Source organism: Coenobita brevimanus, chromosome 42 (assembly GCF_032717465.1).
Source record: "Coenobita brevimanus isolate Jiangsu-jjx chromosome 42, ASM3271746v2, whole genome shotgun sequence".
NCBI classification, from domain to species: Eukaryota; Metazoa; Arthropoda; class Malacostraca; order Decapoda; family Coenobitidae; genus Coenobita; species Coenobita brevimanus.
This window is the reverse complement of record NC_136995.1, coordinates 1,462,698-1,480,948: the sequence shown is the minus strand read 5'-3', so window position 1 is coordinate 1,480,948 and position 18,251 is coordinate 1,462,698. Positions and strand designations below refer to the sequence as shown.

Genomic DNA, 18,251 nt, shown 5'->3' with positions numbered 1-18,251 from the left:
GTGTAAGTGTTTGGTGAAGTTAATTGTAACGCCATTTTATTGTAGGAAACTAGAGGGAATTGGTTTTGCGTGAAATGAAGAGGCTGAGCAATACGTAACTTGAAATTTCGACATTTGGGATTTGGTTTGGGGGCCTCGAGTCAGTAAACCACAAGAAGGGTGTGGAGATTGAATACATATATATATTATCATTTTAGTGCCATTACATTAGAGGTTATCATTTTTATGGATGATATTAAAAAGTGAGTTATATCTTAGAATTCTGGGTATTTCTTTGCAGTTTTGGATAGTCATGCCTTTTGGAGTTTTGGTTAGGTTAGTAAGTCAGTTTTTGGTAGTTCACATCACTCGATTTCGAAACAAAAGATATTTTTTCTGGTTGATCTTAGTGTGATTTGGATGAATGTAAGCTTCATATTTTTCGGAAATCACTCATTTTGGAGATAGGCCTACCCAAGGCTATCTCCAAAACAAGCGAATTCTGACAAAAAATGAAGGAAAAAACTAAAATAACCAGAAAATCACATTTCTAACCTAACGCTCAGGGGCAGCCCATGGCAGAGGGAAGAGCTCCACATGAGTTAGAAATTGAGGGAAGATCTGAGGAAGTTAAATATAAGATTTTCATGTTAAATAGCTATACATTTCTAAAAAGTTTATTGTGGAATAGATTCAAAATAACCTGGTCTGCAAAGTGTTTGTCTTAGATTTCCTGGATCAAGTGATGTCTGGTTAGTACTTGGATGGGTGACCGCCTGGGAACACCAGATGCTGTTGGCATAACGTTCTCCCTACATGTCGAGTGGGGTTGGTGGAGGATTAGTGCCCCTCCCTGTAAAACAATTAACTCTGAGCCCTTGGCCACCCCGTTTGGGATACATGGCGTCTGGCAATGAATGAATGAATGAAAATGAAAGTGATGTGAACAACTGAAAATTTACCAGTTAGTTAGTATAGTTACATGAGTTAGGTTGATGGATAGAAAAATAAAATCATAATAACCATGACTATCGAAAATGGCAACTTTGCCACGTCATTGTAGTGATGCTGTTAAATCTAATGATGTTGTGAAGGGGGAACAGGGCAAACAGCATCACTTAACATGATTAAAGGTGGAATAATGTTCCCCTGTTATTGTCATGAGTGGAATTGAGTTCAGCATGAGAAAATATAAAAAAGCATTTTGTAATTTTTTCCTGTGATGTCAGAAGCTAATGTATATTTCATTCATTCGTCAGCTAATCCAGTGTTGCCCCATGTGAAGCGCAGGAGTCTGGGGCTAGGCGAGTTGGTCCTGACATTTAAGATGAGAGTGACCAGCCTCACTCATCCCAGAGTAGCATTACATGAGCAATAACCCCCAATCCATCCCCTGGATATAAACCTGCACTGGGTCAGTCCAACTGGAGTGCCTTAGTTACCCACTAAACCACCAGGCACCATAATGTGGTTATATGGTTACCATCCAGCATAGTATATAATTGGTTTCCTGCTGTACAGGAAACCATATGGCTTGTCACTCAGTGTAGAGTCACCCATAGACAAAAGGAAGAGGAAAGAGAGAAGAGAAAGGATGGAAAGATGGAAGAAAGAGAGGAAAGGGCAGGCACCCGAGAGCAGTGCTACATCGAGTGAGTGGATGGTGAGGCCCCCACCAACCACATAACTAACATATATATATAAAACTGGAGTAAATTTCCAAAAGAAAAATGCTTGTAAACCAAACAATACAATTTCCGGTAGCTACCCGGTAATAATTTAATTGCCATGGAGACTCAAAAATTTATTAGTACACATTTTATAAATGCAGTACTGAATTAAATCAGCATTTTTTTTTTTTTTTTTTTTGCTATAATGTCAATTTCTTTTACATCTGGCAGGAAGAAATCCGACTATATACCAGAGATTTCTACAAAGTTTTATTTATGTGCCAAATACAAAAGCCATATTTTCAGGAACTTTCTGTTTTTTTAATTTTTTTTATAGCAGTGATCAAGTGGTACTTGTGGTTGTGGTGGTGGTGATGGATGATGATGATGATGATGATGGTGATGATGATGATGATGATGATGATGATGTGTTTCAGCCTTTTGCATGATGGGTGCGTGATCACCACACTGGAAGAAGATGAGTGGGTGCGACAGTGACCGTTTGTCTTGGTCGGGTCACAGCATTGTACTGGCCAACAGTCTGTACCGGCTGTACATGCAGTCAAGCCTCTTGGATGTGAGGCTGGTGTGCGATGAGGCCCACATCTATGCTCACAAGGCAGTTTTGGCCGCTGGTAGTCAGTTCTTCCTCGATCGACTTCAGGCTCTGGGTCCGGGCATGGTGGAGCTCCAGGTGTCCACTGCCAGCCTGGGCATGCTGTTCACACCAAGTAAGGCTCTCACACAGTATAGATTTGTCCCTTAATGCTTTCAGTCGAGAGATATATTAATGGAGAGAGATACCTGCACGAGGTGACACAACGTCATGAGCAAACTAAACCCATACTTGTTCATGCCCCATTTTGCTCAGTTTCATTCAAAATTGTGTGATGGAACTAAGTGAATGGAATACTTTTAATTTAAACTCACATAAATCCTCAAACTTAAACTTTTATCGTGAGTATAATTTGGCAGCTAATTGCCCCTCAATATTGGTGTACTACAGGCTAACTGAAAATGTTTTATACCATCTGGTCATACTAAGACCTGTTGGTGATAGAAAGTGTTAGGAGAAATGCACTGAAGTGGTTTGGCCATGTGGAGAGGATGGAGAGCGAGAGGCTGACAAGGAGATTGTGTGTGAATGAGGTGGAGAGGGGAAGGCTGAGGATGAGGTGGAGGGATAAAGTGGAGAGGTATATGAGAGAGGGGTGTGTGAGCTGGGGGAAGGGCAGCGAAATAGCAGGAGACAGAGCAGCATGGAGGTGATTTATTTGTGACCACCCCTTATGTTATCAAGGTGTCTGACAATAGAGAGATAGATATTAAGACTTTGAATTAGTTTCATGATGGCAAAGCCGAGATATTAACTTTATTTTAACTATACTCATGTTGAGTGTTCACAAATTCACACATTGTCTAGGGCATAGGGCACATACCCCTCGCTAACTGCAAGGTAATACTGTATTGTAGTAATTTATCCTTTGATTTTTTTTCTGTGTAGTTATTAAATATTTGGAGTACAGAATAGCATGTGTAAAATTAGTACCTTATGGTATTTAATGATTGATTCCATTCTCTTTGGAAACCAATGTATTAACCTCATTTTAAAATTTGTCTGATGTGATTGCCTATTTTCTTTTGGAACCAGTAAGTTGACTTTACTGTAAAATTTATTTGGTATGGAGTGACTGAGAAGTTATTAAACATTTAGTGTACAGAGTCCCATTTTCTTGTGAAGCTAATATATTGATCTTACTGTTTGTTGTGTGTCTTTAGATGATCTGAGAGCAGTGGTTGAGTACTTGTATTGTGGTGAGCTTCTGGTGCCACATCACCGGCTGCCCCAGGTGCTGGCACTGGTGCGTTGCCTGCAGGTGTTTGGCTTCCAGAATGACACTGCCGGGTACATCACCGGACCTGAACCCCAGTACCTCACGCCAGCAGACATGAACTATGTGTCCCTAGATGCTGGAGGCGGCCTGATGGAGGTGGTGGGGGAGAACTCGCACCTTCAGGTTGATGAGAACTGTGGTGGCCTGACTCCCACCACCCCCTTACCTTTGGTCAGCATCAAGCCACATGATCCCACGAGTCTGCAGGATCCGCCAAAGTATTCCGAACCCCTAAAGATTGACACCAATGTGAGCACCCTGGGCCACACGTCCAGCATGTCATTCAGTGAGTTGTGCACGGCCCCTGGGGCTGATGGGGATGGCTTTGCAAGTCAGTGCAGCCAGGTGAAAAATGTACCATCTGTGTTTGAGAGCTCTGTGCTTGGGGAGGCAACCACAGTGTTCAAGAGAACACCAGAATGCAGTGAGGGGTACAGCAAGCCAGACCGGGATGTGCTGCACCAGGGCAGTGGGTCGCACTTCAGGCAGGATGTGATCATGGAGGGTGGGGGTGGGGAAAGGGAGGAAGAAGACCTTGGCCGAGGGGAGACAGGGGAGCAGAGGAAAGGTGAACGTAGTGGGAGGCAACAGGACCCCAGACAGACCGATCCTTGTGCTGCGGACGCTGACCAGGATGACACCTACAACACTGTCATGCTGCTGGAAGCTCTTGTTGCTGATGGTAAGATTATGCAGTGCATTCTTTGTGAAGGTACTGGAGAGAGATGCCTTCATGTGGAGGCATCTGTGTAACAGCTGCTCCACTGCCCATTTATGCAAACACCCCTCATCTCCCTCCCTGTCCTCTCAGAAGGAGGATGGTGGGCTGGAGGAGGAGGGGAGCTTCAGCCTGCAGTCCACTGGTTTCATGTCCAGATGATCGTGGATTTGCAGCTGCTACTGTTACTCTGTGATTAAAAGTGGGTGGGAGGGAGAAGCAAGGAAGACTTTATTATTTATTTATTTTTTTTTATTATTATTATTTGTTTTTTTCCTCCATTGCAATTATTTGGGAAATTGGCAGATCAGCTTGATAGGCAATAGTGAAATTTTAGTAGCCATTTTTTTCATTTAATATACTAAGCACTTGATAGCAAAAATACTGTAGTGTCAAATAAGAAACCTACACTGAAGACTTATTGTAGTGTAGTATTAGCAGTAGCTGCCCTAAGCTCATCTGAAATGTGAACCCAGTGGACTAGAGACTGAAGTTGCCCTCATCCTGCAGTCCACCATCTTCCATGTAGGACTTGGGGAAGGAGTTGAGGGACATTTGCCTAGTGAAAGAGAGGAGTTGCTGAGTTACATTGGTGTCTTGACGTGAAGGCATGTCTCCCCAAAACCCAGTGTAGTGTAAAAGAACCAGAGCAGGTTTGTTTTTACCTTACAGATTCCCAAACCCCTTATTAGCTCAGTTGATGGCCAGGTGTAGTCACACTGAAAGGTTGATTTGACTAGCACAACAACCTCTTCGCTAAGGCTTATTGAAGTAGTCAGTTTGGGGTAGTGACGTAGTCCCATTATATGAAAGCAGACCAACTATGGCACATTTACTCTCACGTGACAAAGATCTCTCACCCATTCGTCTCAGTTGATAGCCAAGTGTAGTCAGACTGGAGGCTTGATTTGACTAGTAGTCAGGGAAACTCATTCCTACCCCATAACTATGGCTTATTGGATTTTATGCAACTACAGCTTAATATTGAATTTGTGTGAGTGACCCAGTTACATCAGGTGAAAACAAGCTGACTATTATGATTGATGTTCCCTCCTGCAGCTGGACTAGTAACCAAGGAGACTCATTCCTGCTTCATAATTAAAGTTCAAAGTACTGTATTCAAGTTGGGGAAGTGGCCCAGTCCCATCAGGTGAAAATAAATGGACTATTATGATTGGTGTCCCCTCCTGCAGCCAGACTAGTGACCAAGGAGACTCATTCCTGCCTCATAACTAAAGTTCATCAAAAGTGATCCAGTCCCATCAGGTGAAAAGAGATGGCCTTTTAATGCCTGCTGTACCTTCCTGCAGCCAGCGTGTCGGGTGTTGACATGGACACGCTGCTACAGCCTGATGAGAGCCGATTATCCCTCAGTCCACGCTGGGTGAGGTCGCGCCGTCCACTGCGACCAGCCGCCACCGCCACAGACTCCCGTGCCAGGCTTAAGGTGAAGGACAGCATTGGAGGGGTGTCACTGCAGGATACTTCCCAGCGACAAGATGCAGCCGCCTCAGCAATTAATTCTGTCAGGTAATGTAACACCATCCATCCATTTGTTCATTCATTCATTCATTCTTCATCCACCCTTCCATCCACATCTATCCATCCATATCCATCCATCCATTATCCAGTTGGTCTCTCTGAGGATGGGCTGTGTGTAGTCTGAAATGTTAGGGAAAAATAGAACTCAAGTTGTTTGCTGTTTTTCCCTCCCATCCATTGTTATCTGTTACCATATCCAGTCCTTTTAATGCCCCATCTGGAGCATAGGGGTCCAGGACTAGGCTATCCAGTTCTGACAATTGAGGTGAGGGTGACCGGCCACACTTGCTCCTGAGTGGCATCATGTGAGGAATAACTCCAGTCTATCTATCTATCTATAGCCCGACGCCCTAATCCCACAAAGGGTGGCCGCAGACAAAATACCCTCAAGCCGCTCTGTCGGCTGCCATTTGACTGCCCTCCCCCCAACTCACTCCCCCCACTTCTTAGATGTAAACCCTTGCCGGCCCCATCCAGTTGGAGCACCTGAACCCACTAAGTCACCAGACATCATTTGGTTATATGATATGGTTGCCACTCAGCATAGTAAATAACTTCTTGTTTTGTAGGAATCCATTTGGCTTGTCACTCACTGTACAGTCACTCAAAGGCATCACTACACAGTACATGTATCAAATGAGTGAAAATTACATGAACAAAATAATGTCATTGTGTTGCAGGGGTTAAGCTTAGTGGATGGCAAGTTAGAAAGTACACTGCAGATTTTGATTCTTACAATAGCTATCAAAAGTAGCAAGAAATTATGTCCCATAACTGTATTTCATTCACCTTAACTTGGACCCATGGACAAAGTTTTCATCCTTTTGTTAATTTTTCCTGTAGTTCAGTGGTAGAAAAAGACTACTGTGGCTGTAGATCGTCTCCATAACATTTCTCTGTGACTAGCACCATAGTCTAGTCTTAATATGTTGTTAGATCTCAGTATTCAAGAGGGTGAGCTGGCAGTTTTGTGCCAGGATAAAGTGAAAAAGAGTGTACAGTAACTTATCCCCTTCTGCCCTTCCCACAGCCCTGAGGATGAGATTCGAGTGAGAGAGGGGAAGGAGAGCTGGATGGTTGTGTTACCAGAGACCCCCAGAGCTGCCCCAAACCCCAGCTACCACCCCCCACTCCATCCCCAGGTCCTTCCTGACGCCCCACAGCTGCCCAAGGAACCCCCACCCCTTCATATACAGTCACCCCCGGTCATCAACAGAGCTGCGCATACGAACACGCTCTCCTTCACATCTCCGTTACCCCTGGCCACCCCTCTCCTTGCCCCTCCTTCATCCTGCCCAAGCAACATTGCAGTTCATCCCCATCCTTCACACTCCACCACCAGCACCCTGCCTGTCCTCACCTCCATAGCTAGTCCAGCACCTCTCATACCCCAATCAAACCTCTCTCTTGCTCCATATCTCCAGTCTTCGGTCTTACCCGCAGCTGTCGTCAATCAGACCGATTTCTGCCATGTCTCCCATGCTCTCCCGGCACTCCCCATCCAAACTGTCTCAGTCCTTGAGGGTGAAACTCCAGTGTCTTTTTCTCAAAATGTGGCGTTCTCTCAGCCCTCCTCCTCCCCCCCAGTACAGATCTTATCACAATCATCTTCCCTCTTACACATCGTTGATCCAGCTTCCTCCTCCCCTCTGGTGACTGGAACATCTGTCTCCCATGCCACACCAGTCACCCAGTCACTTCCCTCCACAACTACACCAGTCACCCTCACACCATCACCCTCTCCCTCTCATATTGCCGGTACTCCTCCTCCCTCTCACATCGCTAACACTCCGTCTGACTCTCCTTCCATTGTTGCTCATTTTTTCCTCCCACAGTCAAGCGTTTCAGCTACTTCTTGTACACAGACCTCTGTACCCAGCAGTCTCCTCCCTGTAACCTCATCAGTGGCACTAACTACTGCCTCTTCATTGATTGTTTCACAGCCAGTCACCAGCACGTCATTTGTAAATCATAGTCCAAGAATTTCAACAGCCATTGCTACTCCTGTTGTTCTTCCTCCATCATCCGATCACCCATGCAGTGCTTCTGAGATTACCAGTTCATCCAGTGCAGATTGTGTCATCATTGCAGCCCCATCAGTGAGTGAGTCATTAAGTAATCATTCTTGGCCCTCCTCTCACAACCCATCAGACACCATAACCACCATCTCCATTTCAGACTCTCCTCCTCCACCCACATCACCCTCACCCAAATCCAGTAATGATGTGTTAGTATCCACTGCATCAACAGCTGTGGTATCAGCTTCCACAGCAACATCACAGAATGATGACATCATCACTTTGCCGACACCCACTCAAGCTGTTGTCACTACATATCAACCAGTTAGTCTTTCTGTACCAACCACCACTGGTAAGAGAATGCCATTACCAGTGTCAAGCTTCCCTTACACACATACCACAGTGAGCACAAACAGTGTAGCGGTAGTAACAATTAGCAGCAGTGAGGCCGAGGTTGTGCCAAGTAGTCCTGTCACACTCAGCCCAGCCCCACCGAGCCCCATCTTAGTGTTGGAAGATGAGGACGAGTTGGAAGAGCAGAGGCATGAGGAGGAGGAGGAGGCAGCCCACCAGTGTTCCCAGTGTGTTCGAACATTCAAGGACATGGACACACTGACACTGCATCTCTGGGACCAACATGAGATTGGCACACTGGCAAGATGTGAGTAACTAAGATCATCTACATTACATTTAGTTTAATGAACCCCTTCAGTCTAATGACATTTTTTATTTTTTCTTGCTCCCTCCAGACTATTTTAATTAGCGAAGAAGAGACTCTTTGAAATGGATGGGTTAGATACAGCCTTCACTGACCCTTTCTCAGTCAGGGAGCTATTGAAGGTTGAATAGGATTGTCTGGAAATATAAAAAATGTAGTATTTGTAGCCCCAAGGTCATCTGATGTGTGAATCCATTGGTCTGCTGGCCAACATTGCCTTCCTCCTGCAGTTCACCATCCTCTTTGAGAGGGACAGGGAGGGAGTTGAGGGCCATTTGTATTACCAGGTTACTGCCATCTCATGAAGGTATCCCTCTCAGCTTCAAAAATGAATCTTTGGCTTGAAGGGTTTTTCGTTGCCACATATCAGACTGTATTACCTGCTAACATTTCTCATTATGTTTCAGGCCAGCTGTGTGAATTCAGCAGCCCATTACAGAGCATGCTGGTGAAACATGCTGCCCTGCACATCACCAGTGGTACCAATATATGTGCTGTGTGTAAGAAACAGTTCAAGACGCGAGCAACGATGCGTACACATTTGCGTGCACACCGTGGACAGGAGGTCATGTATAAGGTGAGTAAATATTAATTGCTATACTATGCCCTGTTCACTTTATTTTTGCCTTTTAGAGATAGGAATATTAGTAGCACTGAAAGTAATATAGGAATTAGGCAATATCAGTCTGTTAGTAAAGGGTATATATATTTGGTTTTCTTAGCATTAAATGAGACAATGTTATTTTGTTCTCATTCAGTGATTTTAGATAATTCTTGATTTATGGAGCTTGCTGTACTGAGTTGTGAGTTCGAGATATTAAACTTTGTGGATGGGTGTTTAAGTATGAATGAACTATGAAGTGGTGAGTCATCTGCATATGAATGGTTGGGATTATGGGTGATGGATAAGAGATCATTAATATGAATAATTCATATCAGTTCTAGCTCCAACCCTATTCCTAATTATTAGGAATAGGGTTGGAACCAGAACTGATCCTTGTGGCACGCCAGCATTAAACGAGTGGAAATTGGAATATACATCATCTGCTTTTATCTTTCTGTCGCTGAGATATGAGGAAATCAGAGGAACAAAAGATGATAGGCCATAGCAAGGGAGTTTGGATAGCAGGGATTGGTGCCAAGTAGCAGGGAACAGTACCATGGAAGGAATATAGAGATCTACTGCAGTATTGCCTTAGTCTGTCAGTGAACTGTAATGAGAGTAACTCAAGAATGTGGTGTTAATCATGAAGGAGTGCAATGACATGACACTAGAGATGTAATATTATGTTATTCTGCCACTGAGCTGTAACAGGTGACACCTTTGATTATGATGCTGATCGTGAAGTGCAGTGAAAATGGTGTAGAACTGTAATATTGTCTTATTCTGCTGTTGAGCCATGGGAAATAAGCAGTAAAATGGCCATGCTTATAAGCAATTTTCAGTATTGCTGTTCAAACTACTGACAAGTAGCAGCATTATAGGCGAACTGATTTTATATCATTACATTCTTTGTGATCCACTGTGACCAAAAGATCAATTGGAGAAAATGAATGAATAATAATAAGTGCATTGGAGAGGTAGTTGATTTCCATAAGCTGCAGTTTACGGGTGTAGGTTTAAGATATTTATCTTGTATGTGCAAGATTTTCAATTTTAGCATCCAAGTGATGAGTGTTTTTTTTTCTGCAGCACAGTGTGAGTTTTTCCAGGTGATGTACAGCCTGAAGAACTACCTAATCAGGCATCTGGTGACCAAACACAAGTGTAATAGATATGTAAACAGATGTAGAGGTAGTGGCTGTGGATAGATGGATCCAAATATGAGTGTGTTCCTTCTCCTGCACAGTGTGACTTTTGCCCGGTGATGTACAGCCAGAGGAACAACCTAATCAAGCACTTGGCATCCAAACACCGCCGGGATGCAGAAGGCCGACCTCTGACTCAACATCTCACCTGTCCCAGCTGCCCCTTCACCACCCTCGCTGAACACAAGCTCAAGGCACATATTGTAAGTAAACGTTGCATATGTTGTAAGTAGTACTAGTACCAGTCTGTCTGCCTGAACAAACATATTAGCCACAGGGAGGCAACCCCCCCCCCCTCCTCCTTGAGGGCTATCCCATGCAGTGAATTGATGCTTCGCCACAGTGAGGCATGGAAGAGAGTGTCTAGGTTTGGTTCCAGGATGGATGCAGGATTTGGATCTCTCCACACGGTTAACAGGTGCATCATAGTAGGCTCCTCATCACCCCATTATTTGGTCCCACCCAGTGTTGTAAATGGTTTCCTGGCCTACAAGAAACCATTAGGCTTGTCACTCAATGTAGAGTCTGTGAAGGAAATAGTAGGTAGCAGTACATCAAGTGAGTGGATGATGGTTGCCACCACCTACCACCACATTGTAAGTACACCTGGGCAACTTTCTTGTCTCAACCCCTTTTATGTTGGGTCAAGGTACACATTGTAAGACAACACCCAGGCAACTTTCAGCCACTTCAGCACTGTTACATTTGTTCTTGTCCATTCAAGAGGCATATTTTTGTGGGCCTCCCAAGCCTATCATATATTCCAGCACATTTCTGCATTGTGACTTTTAGGGAGTTTTGTTTGAGATCACACATAATGGGATTAGGGCATCTGGCAATAGAAGGGTGGGGGGAGAGGGGGCATGGAGGTCATGTCTACCCTTATGGTTTTGTAAAATAATAAATACAATATTCTTCATCCTGTTTAATGTCAGCATGATTTCCTGTGCAAGGAGAATGTTTTCAGATGTATATCAAACATTAGTGAGAATTGGGCAGTAAAGGAAGGGGATGTTCTTGGGTTCATATATGATGATGATGAGTACTGTATTATTATTTATGTCAGCAAGTTTCTGATACACGCTAATGGTTATCAGGTCAGGAGACACACAGTGGATAAGCCTTTCAAGTGTGATTCATGTTCGTATGCAACCACGGAGAAGACAGCGCTAGCCAAACACAAACGTACACACACCAAGGAACGACCGTATGTGTGTGAGACCTGCGGATTACAGTAAGCCTTATGTTTCACTCAGTGTTGCCTTTGTGTATTGTATAATGTATTAATTTTTCTTGCTCTGTGGACTTTACCCTATCCCATCCTTAGGTAGGAATAAGAAGTTTGGATGATGATAATGATTAATTAATTTTTGTCTGTCCCTCTTTGCTTTTACTCTCCATGTTTTCTGGACATTACCTCACCCCATTCTTAGGTGGGAAGAAGAGGTCAGAATGATGAAGATGATCATGATCATGATGGTGGCTCTTCCTGACAAGAATAGGAACTAGAAATTTGTGCCATTTGTTTATATATAGATGAACTAGGTGTTTTTTAGGGTGTTGTTGCTGAGGCTCCAGGTTTATTTGAACATGAGCCTGGTGGACTGCAGGCTTAAAATGCCCATCTGCAGTCCACCATCCTCCTTTCATGGGATAGAGAGGGAATTGAGGGATGTCTATATGGTTTACCTAGGGACCTCCATTTATATAAGCACCCCCACATGAAGGCATCCCTCTCTAGCACTCATATGTAAATGTGTACCAGTATATTGTGTTATACTGGCATTTAATCATACTGCCCTCCCTCCAGCTCACACTACCCTCACTCACACCTCTCCATCTCATCCTTGGTTTCCCCCTCACCCTTTCCCTCTCTGCCTCACTCATGTACACTGTCTTAGCCAGTCTTTCATGTATTACATCATTACTTCCAGCACCCCTGTGCTAAACAGTGTGTGGTACCACCTATGGAACTGCACTTAGGAGAAGCCATACAAGTGTGAGCAGTGTAGGCAACAGTTCATGAACAGCAAGTGTGAAATACTGAAGATGTATGTGTTGAGGGTTAATCAATCTGGCCATACAACTTTTGGCACCCTCAACGTTAAGCAGTCTGAGACATCATTAGGGGAGTTGCACTGGGGAGATGCCATAAGAGTGTAAGCAGTGCAGACAACAATACAAGCACAGAATAAGTCATTGTTGTGAGAGGGTTAACAGATCTGCGTCCAGTGCCCCAACACTGATCATTGTCTGGCATCATCAGAGGAGTCACACTGAGAAGAAACCATGCAAGTGTGAACAGTGTGGGCAACATAATGCAGAGAGCAAAAGTAAAATTTTAAAAGATGTTGTGGGTTTATTAGTCTGCCTATACTACTTCCAGTGCCCCAACACTGAGCAGTCTGTGGCGTCACCGAAGGAGTCATACTGGAGAGAAGCCATATGAGTGTGAGCAGTGCGGGCAACAGTATGCAGATAGCAAGCGTCTGCGTGACCACATGTACAAACACAATAACATCAAGCCATTCATGTGTCATATGTGTGGATACACCTGCAGGAGGAAGGACAATCTGCAGGTGGGTTGTAGTGCACAGGGAGGTACCAAAATTGGTTTGTTTTCATCTGAGGGAACTGGGCCACTCTCTTAACTAGAATACTAAGTTTTGGTTGCATGAAATTCGACAAGCCCTAATTTTAAGGTAAGGCTGAGTCCAACCCCAGGCTTATATGGCCATGAACCCAGTGGATGGCAGGCTGATGTGTACTGCAGGGTGAAGTTGAGGGACATTACAGTTCATAGGTTCACTTATTCGCTATTTTTCTGGGAAATTATTTCAAGATATATCTTGCTTTTCCCACAGCATCTGCAGTTCCTAGGGTTCATAAGTGATTTTTTTTTTTTTCTGTGAGAAATACTGGCCTATACAGTAAAACTGTGCAGTTACCCTGTATAGGTAGAGGTATGTGCCATTTAGCACACAGAAAACTCCCATCATCATCATTGCATTGTGAATACAATACACTCTACCCAGAAAGGCCTGTGTATCTTCCTGTACTGTCTTTTTAGGAAGTATTAATGTGCCATAAAATGCATTTGCAGGTGTTATAGTGGGTGTGTAGGTAATAGGAATAGCTAAAATATTGAAATCAGTGACTTCTCTGATATTCGGGGAATTCAGCATTCGCGGGGTGTTCCAGTACATAACCCCTGTGAATAACGGGACCTGACTGTAGTATAACTGGTCAGTGGAACATTTCAGTCATGTTGGAGCCACCACATGAAGGTGTCCTTCTCTAGCACCCCTTCATGCATTATATGTGCAGCATCATTTAAAGATATTGCACATAACTGAGGTGGGAAAAAATGTGAATGTTGTGATGTTAGTTGAGTTGAAAGGAAATGTGAATGTTGTGATGTTAGTTGAGTTGAAAGGAAATGTTAATGTTGTGATGTTAGTTGAGTTGAAAGGAAATGTTAATGTTGTGATGTTAGTTGAGTTGAAAGGAAATGTGAATGTTGTGATGTTAGTTGAGTTGAAAGGAAATGTTAATGTTGTGATGTTAGTTGAGTAGCAGAAAAATATTGTTCATGTGATGTTAGTTTTGGTGAAAGAATATGTCATTAATGTTGTGATGTTTGTGTTGGCAGACACACCTACAGAAGGTACACAAGCTACATGACCACAAGGATGCTGCCTCTCGGTCACGCCCACACACACTCCACCTGCAGACAGGTGTGTTGTGCTGTATTTTCATTGACTTTGGGGGATACCTAAGGCTACATCCACACCAGGTGCTTGATGGGGCAGGTAGGAAGTTTGCACCACTGTAACCTATATGTGGCCCCATTGGATGCAGGCAGGCGGATGTGAGAACTTCCATAGGTTACAGTGCTGTAGAACCCCCACCTGCACCAGGAAGCACTTGGTGGGAATGGGACCTAATACCTCCCGTATAGTTCCCTTATTTAACCTACTCTCATTACCTATATAGTTATTTTAGTTTGCCCTTTACACATAAATATTCAGTAATCTGTCAGTGATCTAATTTGCTCGTGATACTTATGTTATCCTATTTTTGATGCTCCTTCACCGGACAGGTATATTGCACAGTATTTTTATCACTTGAGCAGGATTTCAAGTGTCCTTATACAGCTTGGCATCTGCTCAAGCTTGTTTGGTATCAGATATTTAATGGCAGAATACAGTTATGGATGACATCATTTGCATAGCACTGTACCGTATTTATTCATGCCTAGCACCACATTTGAGTGTTAATCTTTTGATATAACTCTGTAATCAAGATGAGAGATGACAGTTTTAGTCCAGGTTAAAGTATAAAGGATATAGCACCTTTTAGTTGCACCATGTTGCCTGTAACACCTAAATATTCTTTATTCTGTAAGTGATTTATTTTTGCCCGTGTTACTTATATTATTTTATTGTCAACACTCCACCACTAGATAGTAGAATGCCTTCTGGTCTTGTGTGTTAAGTGCTTGAACTGGACATTACCTGTAAGGGTTGACATCCAAGGGGTGGTTGGGATTTATTGCTCACATAATGCTACACAAACAAGCAGCAAGTCACCTTCACCCTAATTGTCTGGACTGAGTAGCATAGCTTTAGACCTGTATGCTCTCAATGGACTGTAAAGATTTAAATGATACAAGACTTCCTCATAATGTGAGTGGGATGCATTTCTGAAAATCGTTTATACTGTAGAATGAATTTTAGTGTTTTGGGGATTGTATAAGAGCAAAAATGACCATATAATAAGAAATCAGGGTGCCATATTGATTGTATAAGTGAGATGCAATGGTATATCAAAAAAGGTCCTAAATTCTTATTGATCGTGCAGTCAGACAATTGTGTGATGGTTGATCATAAAACGAGGGTCTCCTGTAGATAAGGACTCAGTCTTCTTCAAAGTTGGACTCTTTAACATTCATTCCAGGCACACTGCAGTAGATATTAACTTTGAGAGATTGATTACAGACATGTACCTGACCTGTTTGACCCCTTCAGGTGGGAGGAGCAAAGGAAGGATATCAGGAGGGCCGGCTGTGGATAAGAACAAGGCCACACCCGATGCCACACAGGGACGAGACACCATCAAGATTAAGACAATGCTGGAGACCTCAAAGCCACAGGTAAGGGTAAATAACGATAATAAGAATAAGAATAATTTGTATTATAACAATAATAATACTATCAAAATAATAATCACGGCACTCCAATCGGATTGAGCCAGTGTTGGTGTATATCCAAGGGATGGTTGGGGTTTATTGCTCACGTAATGCCACTCAGAGATGAGTGAGGCTGGTCACTCTCATCTTAAATGTCAGGACCAACTTGCCTAGCCCCGGGCTTCTACGCTCCTCATGGGGCAGTGTAGAATTGGATGATGGATGGATGGATGAAAAATTAATCATCATCATCATCATTATCATCTAATACTCTGTTGCCCCATGAGGAGCGTAGGAGCCCAGGGGTAGGCAAGTTGGTTCTGATATTTAGGATGAGAGTGACCAGCCTCACTCATCCCTGAGTGGCATTATGTGAGCATTAAACCTCAACCATCCCTTGGATTTTGACCTGCACCAGCTCAATCTGATTGGAGTGCCTAAATTACCCACTAAACCACCAGGCACCATTATTTGGTTATATGGTAGCCACCCGGCATAGTAAATGATTTCATGGTGTACAGGAAACCATTTAGCTTGTCACTCAGTGTAGAGTACCCATAGATAGAAGGAAGAGGAAAGAATGAAGGAAAGAAAGACAGAAGAGGAGGGAGGGAAAGAAGGAAGGAAGAGGGGAAAGTTCACCCGAGAGCAGCACTACATGTAGTGAGTGGATGGTGAGTGCCCCCACTGATATAGTGATATCACATGGAGGTAGTAAATGGGTGTGTACCATTGACAGTGGGAAGTACTACCATGAGAGTGAAATGTGGCTACAAGCTTGGTTATTTGCCACACAATCATCACTCTTAGATAGGAAACATTTAGCCACAAATACAGTCATTCAGTGATCCTTCTTCTGAGTGACTGTACATAGTCAAAGTCCAACCGTAGACTCTCACATTGTTACAGATCTTATTACACAGCTCAGATTTTTTTTCAGCCAACAACTTCCAGCAGCTGCTGGGAGATAATTAGCAGGTTTGGGCACTTAGTTTAGCTTCCAGTCAATAGAAAACATCAGCTCTACCCTGGTCAACCCAATATGGGGATTCCATAAGAGGAAACATATTTTTAGATTAGATTCAATTAGAAACTATTGACCATGCAGCTGATCCTTTGTATCTAATGGATACGTTTGGTGGGAGGGATACATAGGATAGAGCTTGAATTCTTTATTTTCTCAAACACTTCAGGCAACATAGAACCAGTCTCTGTGAAGATGAGTTCCGTGTAGCCCAAAATGTTTGAGATAATAAGAAATCAAGGTGAGTCCTGCGTATCTCTCCCACCCAACTGATCATACGTAAGTCTCATTCCATCAGATGAAAACCAAGTGACCCACATTGACAACCTTTTCCAGTTGTGGACAGAGCCGAGCTATGACAGTCGTGGTGTGGTGGTGGGCGTGGGTGATGGTGTGGCGGCAGTGGTGGCTGGAGGTGGAGGCGGAGGCAGTGGAGGTGGTGGGGAGGTGGAGGCTACAGGTGGAAGAGACATCTTACACCCTCATACTCCATTCCCCTCAAACCTCCCTCCTCCTTCCACATTGCAAAGTAAGTACTGAACACTTTATTGGTTATTTCAGAGTTTCCTCATCTCTTCAGCTGTAATTGTGTATATTCTGTATAAAGTAATAACTGCAGATGGCTTCAATTTTACAAGAGGAGAAGTATTCGCAGTCTTAGATACTGTATTCATTTTTTTCCTCTCCTCATTTTTAAGGTATTACTGTAGTGTGTTATTCCAGTACCTCCCAGACACTTTTTAGACACCTGATGGTTTAGTGACTTAAGTGATACAACCAAATGTGGTCATAAGGACCTGATTCCCAAAGGCTGCTTGGGGTGTATTGCTCATATCGTAGGTCCGTATTCTCACTGGTTAAGGAAACTCCTAAACGCATCTTCCTTTGCAGTATATTTTTGGGTTGGCTGGTGAATATCCTTTTGTACATTATCTGTATATAGTTTGGCAATATTAGAATAATTTATGTGGCACGGAGAAGAAAAGCAAGATGTAATAAGCAAAATAAGTTCTTTAGGAAAAGGTGTTAGGGAGCGTCCTTAACCACTGAGAATACCGGCCCTAGTGTTAAGAGGCAGGCAGCTGGTCACTTTTGGCTTAAATGTGTGTGTGACATTTACACCAACAGAAAAGTACTGTATAACAAATCATCAAAAATTCATCCAGCAGTTCCATTTATAACAGCAATAGTATAAACACATAGTTCTGCCAGCTTTCATAATATTTACCAGCAGGTCCTGGCTGTGTGGCTGTAGGTGGCGGCACATCTACACTACAACTGGGATACATCCTGCCCCTCCCCGCACCCCCAGACCCGCCCACCATGACCCTTGCATCCTCAGCTGACGGTGGCATCATCCTCGTCGGCCAGCATCCATAGTGTGTACAATATCTACCACCTCACCATCCACACCTGTTATGGATTCATTGTAACACTTGCAATCTCATGATGTATTTTTCATCATCATTATCATCCAGGCCTCCTTTCCCATCTGGTTATATGATTACCACCTACTGTAGTGTGTGTGTGTGTGAGAGAGAGGGAGAGAGAGAGAGCTACATTGAGGAGGAAGAATAAACTTTAAAAATCACCCATGAGATTGAAAGTGTTAATAATTGATGCAGCTTCAGTGAGCGAAGATCTGTATTGTATGGCATTTTGTAAGAAGAGGAAGGCAGTCCACAAT

The 18,251-nt window shown here is 43.4% G+C and overlaps 1 protein-coding gene across 1 annotated transcript; it reads left to right on the top strand.

Annotated features, from left to right (window-relative positions):
- Positions 1 to 2,127: 2,127 nt before the first annotated feature.
- LOC145397659 (uncharacterized) lies at positions 2,128 to 17,944 on the top strand. Its single transcript, XM_080270699.1, has 14 exons — positions 2,128 to 2,380; positions 3,429 to 4,226; positions 5,573 to 5,792; positions 6,835 to 7,456; positions 7,748 to 8,483; positions 8,948 to 9,117; positions 10,391 to 10,552; positions 11,447 to 11,583; positions 12,736 to 12,928; positions 14,002 to 14,086; positions 15,380 to 15,504; positions 16,901 to 16,957; positions 17,000 to 17,093; positions 17,799 to 17,944. Exons 1-14 carry the CDS (start codon positions 2,128 to 2,130, stop codon positions 17,942 to 17,944), a joined length of 3,798 nt encoding a protein of 1,265 aa, XP_080126825.1.
- Positions 17,945 to 18,251: the final 307 nt, after the last annotated feature.